General features: G+C 32.6%; 1 protein-coding gene across 6 annotated transcripts in view; it reads left to right on the top strand.

Annotated features, from left to right (window-relative positions):
• The window catches only part of POSTN (periostin), a 33,541-nt gene extending 19,457 nt beyond the window's left edge, over positions 1-14,084 (top strand). Inside the window, exons 17-23 of one of the 6 annotated variants that reach the window (XM_070240241.1) lie at positions 2,553-2,633; positions 5,707-5,796; positions 6,466-6,555; positions 7,283-7,360; positions 7,742-7,825; positions 12,212-12,253; positions 13,288-14,084. In XM_070240241.1, the coding sequence (XP_070096342.1) occupies positions 2,553-2,633; positions 5,707-5,796; positions 6,466-6,555; positions 7,283-7,360; positions 7,742-7,825; positions 12,212-12,253; positions 13,288-13,325 (503 nt within the window). In that variant the 3' untranslated portion in view covers positions 13,326-14,084. The remainder of the gene's footprint in view (positions 1-2,552; positions 2,634-5,706; positions 5,797-6,465; positions 6,556-7,282; positions 7,361-7,741; positions 7,826-12,211; positions 12,254-13,287) is intronic. The other 5 variants (XM_070240242.1, XM_070240243.1, XM_070240245.1 and 2 more) reach the window with 5 other exon arrangements.
• Positions 14,085-14,836: the final 752 nt, after the last annotated feature.

The raw sequence follows: 14,836 nt of genomic DNA, 5'->3' as shown, positions 1-14,836 counted from the left end.
TAGGCGGGAGGTGGGGTGCCACAGAATCCTAATATTTGTGAGTTGGTGGCTCAAAAATCCTCTCCAGCCAAAATTGGATGAAGGAACAAAGGATTTGCCAGGTGATAAACCTAAAGTTTCTAGATTCCAATGGTCTTTTATCCCTGACTCTACCAGATTATCAAAATTAAACTTCTATTACTTAACAATGGTAAAGGGTATTTCATTTTCATAAACGAAACTCACAGTATTTCTTTTTCAATGTAACTTTTCCTTCTTTTGTCTTTTGTCTTTCCTTCATTATAGCTTTCAAAGCAGAAATTCTTCTCATTTTGTTTTGACTCTGAAATTAAGCACTCAAAATGGATCAGTAGCTAAAGTATTACTTCAATTCCCACATTTGTCCTGGCTAGAAAATTATTCTGTTTTATACCCTGAGCATCCTGTTATTTAATTAGGAAAAATGTCCTTAATATTTACACCAGCTATGGAAAAAGAGTAAAGTCAATGTAAGGAGCAAAACAAAATGTCTGCTGCTCTTAGTGATTTCAATTATGTGGTAATCACATACGCAAACCAAGTGTCAGGCCAGCTCGGCACTGTTTTAAAGATTTAGTTGGAATAGTTATGATTCGACATGGTGTAAATTCCAGTATGGAAGTATACGATCCTGTTAAAGCTATATTTTATGACAAACTAAAGAATCTTCATGAGCTGTATTTATCAGAAATGTTATGTCATCTTTCTCCACTAAAGATGTGTATCTACACGACATTTCTTTACCTTTCCCACTTTTTCCATGGTAGGTCCACCACTTTCTATATGTTGGTGCAATATTTTGCTTACAATGAGCCAAAATATTATAATTCTTTTGTTTTCCTCTACTAAAATTAGATCCTTACTCACAAAGAGGATCCTCACTCACAGAGAATATTACATTTTGTGAAATTAAGCAAGTCCGTTGAATCTTGCCTACCTACTCAGAGCTCTTGAAACAGCCCTGAAATTTACATTCTGATATCAGATGTTTCTTTAACTCCTCCCCAGGTGGATACGCTGTTATTTAGAAGCATACTTTAAATAGAAGTAGAGACTAATTAAACCAAAGATTCCATTTTTATGTTCCTTTATTGACTTGTCTCTAAAATTTCTTTACTATTTGTGCCCCCAAAATACCATGCATTTTAAATTGTTGGGGGAAAATGCTCTTTAGTATAAGTTGTCAAATATATAACATTTGAGGTGAAGAGGAATGATATCAGTATTTAATCCTAAATCTGTGACCTGTCAAAACAAGTTAAGTCTTCAGAAAAGCAAGATTGAAACAAAACTGCCAACCAGCTAAACATCCTAAACTTCAAGTTTCTTGACAATGAAGTGAAAATTAAACTAAAAGTAACTACTATTTTGGTAGTTGGCAGAGACCTCTGGATTTGACCTTCATGGAAAGCTTCCTCTATGGCAAGACCATCTGAGGAATCAAATAATTAGACACACAGATTTGATATATTTTAGCACTTCATAATTTGAGATCTCAAGAAATAAAATCTGAAGTGACTGAAATAGAGTCACAATTGAGGCCTAGAACCCATTTTAATTCAAAAATTGACATCGGTAAATATTTCAGAAACCTGAGGGAGAATGTGACAGAAACCCAAACTGTGCTAACCTCTCGCCTCTAATGTGTGATCACATCTGTTGTGAATGCACAGTTAGCTTTAGTGCTCCATTATCTAACGAAACCATCTTTTAAAGCTTCTCCTTGGAAATGACAAAAAGCCAGGAGTTCTGGTTGTGTGGCTCCAGAGGCACATTTCCAGCTACTCTGTACAACAAAAAGCCAACCAAATAGTTGGCTTCTATCTTAAATAAATTTTGCACATTATCTTAGTTGGGTGGATGACATTCATTAAAAATATACATCTATAAACTAAAAGAAGTTGAATATGGTGATAAAGCTGAAAATTAAAGGCATTTTAGCCTGGAACTTGAATACTGGAACTTAAATACTGGTCATATTATTATGTTTGTTGCTAGGGGTCATATCTGGCCGGCTGAAATTTATTTTTCCTTTTAAGTCTTCTGAGCTATTTTTCATATTTTCCTTTCTACATCACTGTTATCAAATGCATGAAAAAAATATATTGTCTTTTCCTTTTAGTTTTTTCTTCTAATTGAGAAAGAATCCAACAATGCAATTTAAGATATTATGAATTACATGAAATTAATTATGTTTATTTGTCTTCTGTTGCTATGCAGCCAATATTTTCAAGAAGTACAAAAGACGGTAAAGAGCTTTAGCGGTGCAGTTCAAAATTATAGATTTCTAGGTAGAATTCCTCACTTAGTGAATATATATCTCACTGGAGCAAATCCAAGTCACTGGACATCAGAGTTCACCATCTGGACATGAGAAGATACTACATAATGTACCATGAATATTTCCTGTATCTGACTGCCTGAACATATTACCATATCAGATAACTTAGTACCCAACAAAGACAAAAAAGGACAATTTGGTTCAGGTTGTTTCTATGTAAACATCATTTACGTTCCACTTTCTATACTTTCAGCAACTAAAATTATAACCAAAGTTGTGGAACCAAAAATTAAAGTGATTGAAGGCAGTCTTCAGCCTATTATCAAAACTGAAGGTAAAAAATCAATGTTATACATGGTTCCTTTTATTGTAAAAAAAAAAATCCATATAATGGACTGATTTCTATGAGTGTATCTACATTCTTTTTGAAACTAACATGCTAAATTTCTGTACCAATGGCATGCTCATGTAATTGCAGAATGCAGAATGCAAATTATTTAGCAGAGTAGAGCGTGCATTCCTAATACTTTCAGTACATTTGCTTGTACTTGATTTCATTAGAACCTAATTGGCCATTGCATTAGCACTAGTACCCAGATACTCACTAAACAAATAAATCCTGAGCCTTTTTACTGCAGTTAGACTCTTTCAGAAAGCAGACGCATTTTATAGCTTTGTTTCCAATCTCTCCATATGCATCTCTTTTGTACTATTAGAAAAGGCTCTACCAAAAAAGTGCAGGCATTTTTCATTCAACAACCTATGAGAGCATAGGAGCTGTACGTTGATGAAAGTTTTTAAAATTACAACCACACGAGGCATAATTTTAAATTAGACCACCAGGAACAGAAGAGGAAATAAGTAGCTGGTGCAGTGAGTCAAACGTTAAAATCCTTAATTCTAGCCTTGAATTTATATATATGAGAATATAAATATTCTCATATACACATATATAATATGTGTATTAAACAAATATGTATACTTCCCTCTGATCTTTCTGGCTAGAATATTAAATAGTCACTTTCCTCTCTACCCCTACTGTCTATGTTAGCCAACTCCAACATCTTTGATGCCAACTTATTTCATATATTTTAGTGATTGCCAAGGATTAGACCTTAAGGATTTTTTATTTCTGTATCTAAGCATCTTAATGTGGTTACTTGCCACAAAGAAAACACTAGGTTATCTTCTTTATTCTCTAAAAAGGACAGAAACAGTCTTCCAAAAAAGAAAGTCCTCAACTGAATCTCAAGAAAACTATTATTGTAATCTTGATTTTGGTATTCTTCTCATTCTGTGAATTGAGATGGTAACTTCTTGAATACTTTTTTCTGTTCCTTTAAAAGAAGCCATGACTTAAAAGTTTATTTCCTAGCTAATTAATTTTCTGTATTTTTATTTATTCTTGTGACTTAAAATTGAGGTATTCTTTGAAATCTCTGGTTATTTTTTAAAAAATATTATCCCCTTAGTTGATTGCTTTTATATATCAATAAAGAGAATTTGGTATTTTAAGAAGAAATAAAATCACAGAAATTTTTGTTGAGAAAATGATTCTCTTCATTTTAATGAAAAATGATAAAGCGGTCCGTGGTAATACGTTTGATTTTGAAATTCTTGTACTGTTTTTAAAAATTAGATTCCCTAAAAGTTTGTATTATCGCTTGTACAGAGCTTCCATAATCAGTCATTCTCATGTGCTGTTGTTCTGATATTCAAAGGTTCCTCTCTTTTCTTTCAAGCTTCTTCATTCAATCCATTTATCTTTCCACTTTGTTAGCAGAATTCTATCGTCTCGGTCTTTCTTTAATTAGGAGCACAGTGGGCCAGCTACTCCATCTGAGTTCTTATAACGGGAACAAGAATGAAAAATAGGGTCATGTCACCTGTGCTTTTCAGTTCAAAAATTTTGAACTCTTCAGTTCACAAATTCAGATGTTTTACTTCCGCGTAACATAGTGAAGGAAACAAATACTTATCTTGGCAGCCATTTACAATCGTACAGCTCTAAGATTGCTCCCGGCATTTCTTCTCACTGTTTGAACTTCTGCAGGTTCTTTGATGATCCTTGGATTGTCACTAAATAAATGAGACTCCAAGACACAATATTAAGATGTTTCTTATAAAAGGTACTCAATCAAATTACAGAATTAAGAATAAATCAACTGAAATTCAATTCAACAAATGCTTATTGAGCACCTAATGTGCTATTGAACTCTCCTAGGTGCTGGGAGTAAATATGAAAAAATGCTTCTTTGGTAAAAATCCCCACCTTTATAGAGCAAGATGATGAAGAGGTTTCTGAAATTTCAGTGTGGGCTCTTCAAAAGAAATGTCGATTTGGATATTTTATTAACTCATTTCCTGTTCTTAAACTCCTTAGGTGCACTTTCCATTTGAAATTTCTACACCTTAGAAACCTGGTCATATGTTTTGATACGCAAATCCCTTGGCCCCATAGGTCAAATGTTATCCTGCAAAATACTTAATGTTTGAAAGAACTATCCTCTTGTTTTCATTATTGTAGATTGCTGTAGACTATTTAATTCTGGGTAGTGGTGTACATTGACAATTTCTGGACAAGCAAATAAATCCTCTTAAAGATAAGCAAATATAGTTACATTCAACTGTTGAAGGGTATTATAGTATGAGTTAAATGTACTGAATTTTATTTTTCTTCTCCTCTATGAAATAGTCTTGATTAACTAATGTAGTAATCAGCTTTCTAACATTCAAAATGATTTTCTCTGGGAGTAAAATCATTTTGCAAGTCAAATGCAACCTGTGTTTAACTTTTGCATTTGAAGGACTGTTTAATTATTAACTAGTAAATTTTTGGGTCATTCGCATACAGAAGGTAAGCACTCAAATTCATTTTCCCATAAAACCAGAAATTCAGTATCTTCAAGGTAGGCATAAAGTTGGGATTTTTAAATGTTCAGTCTTATGCCCATTATATGAAAAATGTAAAATACTGAGTGATTAAAAATTAAATTTAAAAATTTAATAAGGAAAGAGCAATAGACAATATCAGTATGAGAAAGTAAGATCTACACTAGTTATCATTAGAGAAGCTCAAATTTGTACATCCTAATTCACAAAACATCGCCACATATAATACTTTGCGTGATCATACTTTACAACTAAGGACGAATGGATGGATTTATACATTAATTTAAATGCTAAAACAGATGAAAGTCATTTTAGCGGCACACTAAGAGACTGAATCATTTGTTCTCATAAATACTGCCTAATTTGAAGACAATGGGAAAAGTTAAACCTGACTTTGTAAAGCCTGAAACTGCTTTGACTTTTGAGTAACAGCAAATGTTGAAATAAACCTCTGTTCTGCTAAATTTAAAGGAATGTTTTAACATGATAATTTGTCTCCTAAAACAATGCCTCAGGACCCACAATAACGAAGGTCAAAATTGAAGGTGAACCTGAATTCAGACTGATTAAAGAAGGGGAAACAGTAACTCAAGTGATCCATGGAGGTGCGTTATGTATGTTTCCTACAGCTCAGGATCACTGTGATCATTTTGAAATAGTGTTGATTTAAATATATTGAACATCTGATATTTTCTCTTGGCTTTTGTCTTATATAAGTTGTGAGAATACTTTTCTCAGTTATGGGTTCTTATTAGCCACTCAAATAAAGTACAGTCTACCTTTGGATGCATCTGGTTGGCATTAATTTAACCGTTAAGTCGTCAGGTCCAACAAAACTGTTGTTACTTTGCATGTGCAAGTTATGATTATGAAACATAATGGTAACAATAACGTCAATACAGAAGAATATATTGGACTTAGAAATAGAAGAAAAAATGGCCACTGCTAGGACTTATTATAGGGCTTTCATTCTAATGATGTATAATTCCATGAATTCTCAATAAGTACTCATTGGACAGTCAGGAAACAAGTATGACGTGGAGAGTTAGCTTGCCAACTGGCCTTCTCCCTCACCCAAGATTCGGAACGTAACTACGACCTTTTACACCTGTGCTAGCCTGAATTTATTTGAGATATGTCCCCAAAATGATTATGATTGAATTCTAAATGGTATTGCTTTGAGAAAAATATTTAATGATTAAAATGTCTAGCTTATGGCAGTTTAGACACCTTATGGGGATAAATCCAATGCATTTTTCTTCCCCTACTCTCAGAGCCAATTATTAAAAAATACACCAAAATCATTGATGGAGTGCCTGTGGAAATAACTGAAAAAGAGACACGAGAAGAACGAATCATTACAGGTAATCTTTAATTCCATATACGGAACTATGCCTGCATTCTAAAGACCAAACCATAGTTAATCCTAAAATATCTCTATAAGAATCATTAGAAAAACTAAGTCATTTTCATGGTAGTTACTAAAGTTACTTCATTTCTTTTTTGGCAGAAATGATACGATTCTAAATATATAATCTATGTTTTTCTCTGAAATGGAAATTTGTGGGCAAATCTATAAGCATGTGTTTTGACTGTGTGTATGCATACATATTATATAATACACTATCTTCACTTTGCTATTTATTAATAAGTTTACTGAATCCTAGAAGAAAAACTATTCTCTCCTTTGATTTTCCATTAATCTTAAGCTCTACACATCTACATACCAAAATATAGGTAAATTTGTATAAAACAATTGATCAATAATTTCAATAAACCTCTGCATTAGTCTCCTACCAATGAATTACGCTAAAATTCTGAATTTAACTATCTTATCAGTATTTGTTTAAATGAGCAGTAAGCAACAATGGTCCATGCCACCTACTTAAGTAAACGAAGTTTTGATGAAACACAATGTGACCATTCATTTATATAATGTCTATGGCTATTTTCACACTGCAGAGTCAAAGTTGAATAGTTGCAACACGAACTATATGGCCCACAGAATCTAAAAAATTTACTATCTGGCCCTTTACAGAGGAAGTTTGCCTACCCCCATTTTAGACCTTTTTTAAATTGTCCCTACTTTAGGTCCTGAAATAAAATACACCAGGATTTCTACTGGTGGTGGAGAAACGGAAGAAACTCTCAAGAAACTGTTGCAAGAAGGTCAGCATGTCTAGAAAAATAAGAATGCAACTTCACCTAAGCTATCTGTATCAAATTCTGTATATAATCTTTGAGGCCTTTTATATGTTTTCTACTCTATCTCATTCCTTAGTTGAAGTTCCATACCAACATAAGAAAAAAGTCCAAAGATAGAGAATGAAATTGAAATGACAGTCCTATTGATTGTTTTCTTATATATTTGTTATATACTATTCATCAGCTTTATAAGAACATTGGTTTATCAGAAAACAGCACTAAAAACTAAGAAAGAACTGAGCGTTGGTCTGGAATTCATTCTTGGGCAGACACCATTAGATATACATCAAGTCTCCTGTCTTTATTACATAAACCAATTTCTGCTATAAACATGTATCCTCTCAGAGGTCACCAAGGTCACCAAATTCATTGAAGGTGGTGATGGTCATTTACTTGAAGATGAAGAAATTAAAAGACTGCTTCAGGGAGGTTAGTAAAAGGGAAACAACTAACCCATTTAACAGGTTCCAGACACTGAGTTCTTCAACTTTTTAAAGACTGAGAGCATTCAGACAGATTTTTTTTTAATTAGGTTAAAAAGACAACATCATGTGCTGTCTTAGATTGATTGGTTCAACGGTAGTTTAAGTCATAGTTATGAAGAAATGATTACTAGTTTAAACAGTCTTTAAAAAGTTCTATGGTATAAAGCTTGTGGAGCAGTGAATATTTTTTTGCCTTGATACAGATCATCGTAAGCATATTTTAAATATGTGAAAGGGGAATGCTTTTAAAATTGGTAGTTGTTTAAAAGAGCCCAAATTGACATGCTTTTGATATTTAAAAAAACATATTCACTGCCTCCACAACAATAATAAAAGGCATGTTTATAGATTTTTTAAGTGCATAGATCTAGCAAAAAAAAAAAAAACAATAAACAGTGCATTTAGTAATTTTCCTTTCCAAAACTACATTCTTGGGAATGAGCATCTGTTTCTTCTAACGGTTTGAGTGATAATCTATACCTGGAGATGTAAATTATTTTGCATATGAAATTAATCTTAATCTTTAAAATATGGAATGTTCTCTGTCTATGGCGTTAAAAGGACCTACTTTTAAAAGCAAAGGAGAAAAAAAAAGAATTCAAAATCTTACACAAACTCTAAATAGTAATTATTCAAAGAAATAGTAAATGTTAATAAAGTATAGTTTAGGTAGTTGGCATTTGAATAAACGAATTTCTAGTTCATTTTATTAACAACAAAAGTATTTAGATGACCAATTGTTTTAGAGAAACAAGTATTTAAATTGTTTAGAAAAATCAAATATGCTCCTGGAAATACACTATGAATTGAGACACAATTGAAGCTTGGTATTTATCCAAAGTATGGCCAAATATGGCTTTTCTGCTTAAAATTTTAAAAATTATATCACTGTGTCAAAGAAGATATAAATTCTTTTGAGACCATGCGTATTTTTGGCAGGTATTGTTTCTTTATTCTTTATTTTGATATAGGTAAAATATATAGTGTTGAGACTGTTCAGTGATACTAAAAATAAATCATTTTTATTTAACCACTGATCGAATTTCCCCTCAATAGAAAGACGTGTGTCTGAAAAATACACCATTTCCTTTCAGACTGTAGGGAGTATGCGACACACCCGAAGCCATAACTGAACGAAAAGTTCCTGTGAGATCTAACATAGAATTCACTCATCTACCCCCAAATGCTTAACTGCCTGCTAGGAAAATGTAGGATTTGAGGGAAGAGATGAAAACATTATAAAGATTAAATTGAATTCTTTTTTTTTATAGTCCTTGCCATAGTAAACAGCTTTGTGGAATGGCAGTGCTTTTTAGAGAATGAATCCATTAGTAGCTGCACCTGTATATATTGCTTTAATTTATTTAGGTTTAAACTTTAGGTAAGTATGTTTTCTTCCCCTTTAATAAGCCTCTGTTAACAAGCCCGTTGTAAACAATGAACTAAGTACTTAAGAATAACTTCAGTCAAGAGAAGATACACCTGCTACAAGTTAAGAAGATATTCTAATTTTAGTTAATGGAATCTTTCCTTAACTCCTGTTTCTGTTCATCAGAGAGGTTGATTTTTTTTAGCTCCCAGTGTTTGGTTTCTCTATATGTCTACAAACTATCAGTTTCCACAATGCCACATCATAAATTTTTGTCAAAACATTTTCAAGCTTTTTCTTCTCATAAGAAAGACAATATAAGCAGTATGGTTACTAGTATCTGGACATTAATTGGACATGTTAGTTTTCTTTTTTCCAGCCATGTAAAACCATTGGGTCATCACTGAGTTACAAGCGTCCTCTGACCTAGATCCTAAGAGACACCAATTTACAAAGAAGCTGGTGTGAAGAGATTACCTCATGCAAGACTGGCTTTTTTCGTTTCCGAGTATAGATAATTGATCTGTATCCAAACTATAGTCTTCATCTCAAAGCTTGGAGTTTTCTATCTGAACTGCTCATATTAGGGTACATATAGTACATTTTGATGACTTGAATATATTTTTCAATCATTTAAATCATGACTACTAAGCGGTCTTTTCGGTACTAATATTGTGAATGGTGACTGAAAGGCTTCAGAGCCTTCAACTGAAAAATACTCTCATGAAATACATAGAGCATAGAGTTTTTCATGCTTATCCTAAGTAGAACTGTATTTACTGAAACTGCTAAAGAAATTAAGAGAAATATCAGGCTATGGAAAATGGAACAACAACAAAAAGTTATTTGGGAAGGTTTTGACAAATCTTCCAGTATAACATGTAAAGATTTACGGCCTCTATAGAGAATAAGGAATCCGATTGTAGGTCTGGCTTCCAATCTGCTCTCCCACCCGAACTAAATTAGGTGGATTCTTATCTGCCTTGCTTTCTTCAGCTCAAAAGTGGGGATTAGTAATGTTACCTACATATAAATCAATTAACATACGAAAAGTGCTTGGAATAATGTTTGGCACATATAAGCTCTCAGTAATGTTAGCTACAATCAGTGTTATGGCCTATTAACATTAGCAAGGTCTATAAAGTGATATTTTACATGCTACTTTAAATTTCCAAAGTCATATCCATGTAAAAATGCAAAAATCTTGCAAGTGATTGGGCTGAAGCACTTTGCACATTTCAGGAAACGTGGTGGAGAGGGGCATTTGTGTGGGATCATTCAGATGACTAGTTTATCTTTCCACATTTTGCTTCCCTAAACATGACCTAATACAACTGTCATTCATTTTGAGGTAGCAGAGAGCCACTGGGAGCATATCTGATTTTCTGCACTTTAATCAAGCTTTTCTTCTAAAGATGTTTGTTTGCCACAATAAACACTTCTTGTTTTGATATTGTCATAGCAAAATAGTAATAAATTAACAAGTTAGTTAATTATATGCACATTAATTGGATGCAGCCCAATTTGTGAAAGAAAATTTGAGTGAAAGGGCTTGTTAAGAAAAGTAATGCTACATTTATGATCTTGTTTTAAATTGTACAGTAATTGCTCTTTGGAATTTAATAAGTCCATTATAATCCTCTTATTCACTAATTAATAGTTGGATTCATCTTTTCCTGACAATATTTTATAAGCCATTATTTTGTTACCAAATAATCCTGAAGTTAAGGAAAATATATCAATGGGAGCATATTCTGTAATTCTAACTTTCCTATATCACACAAACTTTCCCCCACTATCCAATCAAATAAGGTTTTCTATAGTTCTAAATTTTATTATAGTACTAATATGGTACGATAAATGGTTATACATCTTATATTCTGGGGGGAAAAGAGACACGTTGGAAATATGCTACATAGAAACAGAATTCTTGAAAAAATTTTAAATGTTTATTTTTTTAGTTGATATCATTCAGCCAAAATTATTGTTGGTGATAGTTTTATGCCTCACTTTTTATGAGATTTCAGGTAATTGAAAATATATATATATATATAAAATAGAAAATTTTGAATTCATTGTTGAGTAAGATAATATGTAAAAAGCAAGAAGTCAAAATTTGGAGAAAAAAATAAAGAAAGGGAAGCAGAAAAATGAAGTCACTGTAGGAACCACATATACTCTTTGATCTCAAATGTCCAACAACAGAATGAAAATGTGAATTTCATTTCACCAGGTGGTCTCATCAATGAATTAAAATGAAAAACAAAAACCAAGGAATTGGGAAATACTTAGCAACCATAACAATGAAAAACTTCATAGTTATGAAACACTTGAAATTCTTAAATATGAAAGCTTTTATTATTTTTTTCTAGTTAATTTTCTAAATGGTCTTGCAGGATTGGAATTAAATTTGGGTGTATGTTGGCTCACTTCCTGAATGCTTATTGTTATATTTCTAAAGTTATTAGGCCAATGTTGTTTTGTTGTCCTCAGGTCCTATAAGGTAATTATAAATTAGTTTACAATGAGAATTTTACAGAAACAGAAGTCTGATACATCACAAATAGGAATGACGCGAGAAATGAGCGGATATCTCTGGGAAGATACTGCTGCTAAACTTTATATAATGTTAAACATCTCTTCATCATAAAGCAATGCTTTTTATAAAAAGGGTGATAAAGTCATGTAAGTCACTTACTCATGCAAAAATGACACATTATACGGGGCTCCAAATGCCCCAATGAAACAATTGTTTTGCAAATAGTGAACATTCATTATGATATGTGGAAAAAAATGTTTGTTTTTCTGTTGCCAATGCAGAAGTCTCACTACTTCTAAAGAAAATCTACATGTTTAAGCTATGCTTACTTAAAATTTTATATTTCTCCGCTCATCTACAATCTCCTTTGTGATGTTAGCCATCATTTCAAAGTATTTCTAACTGCAACTATTTAATTTTAGACACACCCGTGAGGAAGATGCAAGCCAACAAAAGAGTTCAAGGTAAATATACTGACTATAGTAATTTGCATATATGACACATGGTTTGTTGTATTAAGACAAACCAAAGAAAAGGAGAGTGGTTTAATATATTTTATAGGACTTTGTTGTCTTGTCAAGAAGAAAAGTTAGCCAACTTTGAGACAAAGTATTTTGATGATAAGAATCAGAAAATAAATTGTTCATATTATTCACTATTAGTAAATTCTAAGAATAACAAATGTGAAAGGAAAGGTAATTGCACCCGTGTAAACTGCTAGACATAATGAAGCACTGAGGTAGACTCAAGTAGAGTTAAGTTGAAAAGAAATCCTGAAAACCAGAGCAGAGCAAAATAGGTTGCAGGTGGACCTGAACTCTGTAAAAATATTATTTAAGATGTGGCTACAGTTTGAAACATAAATTAATTAAAACCAGTACACATACAGAAATTTAATATAACTATGTACAAAGTTTTGATATAATGTGTAGATTAGATACATGTATATATCACCCACGCACTATAATTTTCTTCATAACTATACTTATGTGCATCTTCTAATCTTCCACTTACGCTACCTTATATTCTGATACTTTCAAAAATCAAAGTTTGTCCTTGTGGAACTTAGAATAAATTATGTGTTTGAAATTTCTAAGATAATTACATCCTAATAGTCAAAAAAAGTCGCAAGGCTTATAAATGCATTATAAGCATAGTTGATTTTAACCCAATCCAATACAGACATTTGAAATTAAAGAATTAATTGTACAAATAATTTTTAACTGAAGGATTTATCAGGGATTTCTTCTAAACATCCAAATTCAACAAAATTTTCTGAAGAATTAAAATCGCCACTTTATTATTTTCTTATACCTTTGATCAGATAACCTTTATTGCATCATCATAAATAGAGGATATTAAGAAATGTAATCTAACATTTATTAAAGTAAGGAATGATGGCCTTTTATAGATGTAGTTATGCATGGAATATCATATTCTTAAACTCTAAACTGTCGTCACATTTACAGTCTATATGTTCTCCCTTCTTCCTAATCAGGATCTAGAAGACGATCGAGGGAAGGTCGTTCTCAGTGAAAATCCAGAAACCAGAAGATAAAGCGTATACGATTCTAAATCAATAAACTGATCTTAAAGGAAAATTATGAGAGCCACTTTGACGTCAGGAAATGAACCATCAGCACAAAAAAAGCAATCATTGGACAATTCTGAATGCAAATATATAAATTTTTTCTGAATGAGAAACGTGAGGGAAATTGTGCGGTTAGCCTCCTGTGGGATAGAAATGAGGGAAATAGAACACCATACGGGCTGTTACATCTTAACATTAAAAGTTCTGGCTAACTTTGGAATCCATCAAAGAAAATCCTTTTCACCGGATTCATTACAATTCAAATCTCAGAGTGGTGAGCTGTTATTGCATTGAAATGACTGAGCTTGAATTTATGTAATGGACGGATAAAATGCATGCAAGCAGTTACCTCTTCATGGGAAGCTAAGTTATAAAAATGGGTGCTCAGTATTAAAAACAACAAATGAAACTTTTACATCAAAAGGCTTTGCACATTTCTAATATAATGTGGGTTTACCAGTAAATTACATTATTTCTACAACTAATTTTGTACTCTTGAAACGTTTGTCATATACTTCTTGCAATACATATTTTTATCTCAAAAATTGCAATAAAACAATTTTTCAGGTATAAAGAGAATTACTTCAAATTGGGTAATTCAGAAAACTCAAGATTTAAGTTAATAAGCGGTTTAGCCTTGGGAATAGGACTTTATACCTCTTTTTTTTTTTATAACAAATACTCATTAAAGGAAATTGAATGAATTTAGTGTTTCTTGAATTTTTAGAACTATTATGATATATAAAAAGTTTTTACACAGTGAAGCAATCATTAAACATCATCTGAGTACATATAACCCCACAACTGCGCTAAGTTGTGAGGATTCAAAAGGTGAATCTGACAATTGCTCTCCTCAAAGGGCAAAGAGACAAATCACGAATAATCCACAACACACCGTGGGGTATAATAGAAGAGTAAACAGCACTGCATAAGCACAAATACATCAGTTGATTATTCCTAGGCTTGGGACAGACATAGAAGGAGCCACGGAGATGCTCTTAACTAAGACTTGAAGTATCTAAATCCATTGCATGGTCAAGGAGGGTAACAAAAATATTTGTTTCCTGAGAATGACAAAGAGGTCAGTTTGATCTACTCAGATCTCAATAAGTGTCACCCTTAGCTTGGACGAGTTGAAATAAGAGCAATGAATGAATAGAATCCATACTGATGAGAAACTGTGTGGTGATAGTGTACTAAAATTCTACCAAACAACAGAAGTCAGTCATTGAGAGACTGTAAAACTGAGGGAGGCCAAACAGAAGATACCTGTCTTGATCGTGATGTCCAGCTTGGATCAGAGTCTCAGTACTAAAGTACCACAAAACGACCTGGAAAGCTTTTTGGGTAGCTCAAAGCACTGGTTCTTTGAGGAAAGGTTTGGGTGAGGAAGCGAGAAGGAAAATTCTGACAGTGCCGCTTGCTAAGGAAGTGCTCCACAACCATGGTTTTCCAG

Source organism: Equus caballus, chromosome 17 (genome assembly GCF_041296265.1).
Source record: "Equus caballus isolate H_3958 breed thoroughbred chromosome 17, TB-T2T, whole genome shotgun sequence".
Taxonomy (NCBI): domain Eukaryota; kingdom Metazoa; phylum Chordata; class Mammalia; order Perissodactyla; family Equidae; genus Equus; species Equus caballus.
This window is presented reverse-complemented; position numbering and strand designations above follow the sequence as displayed.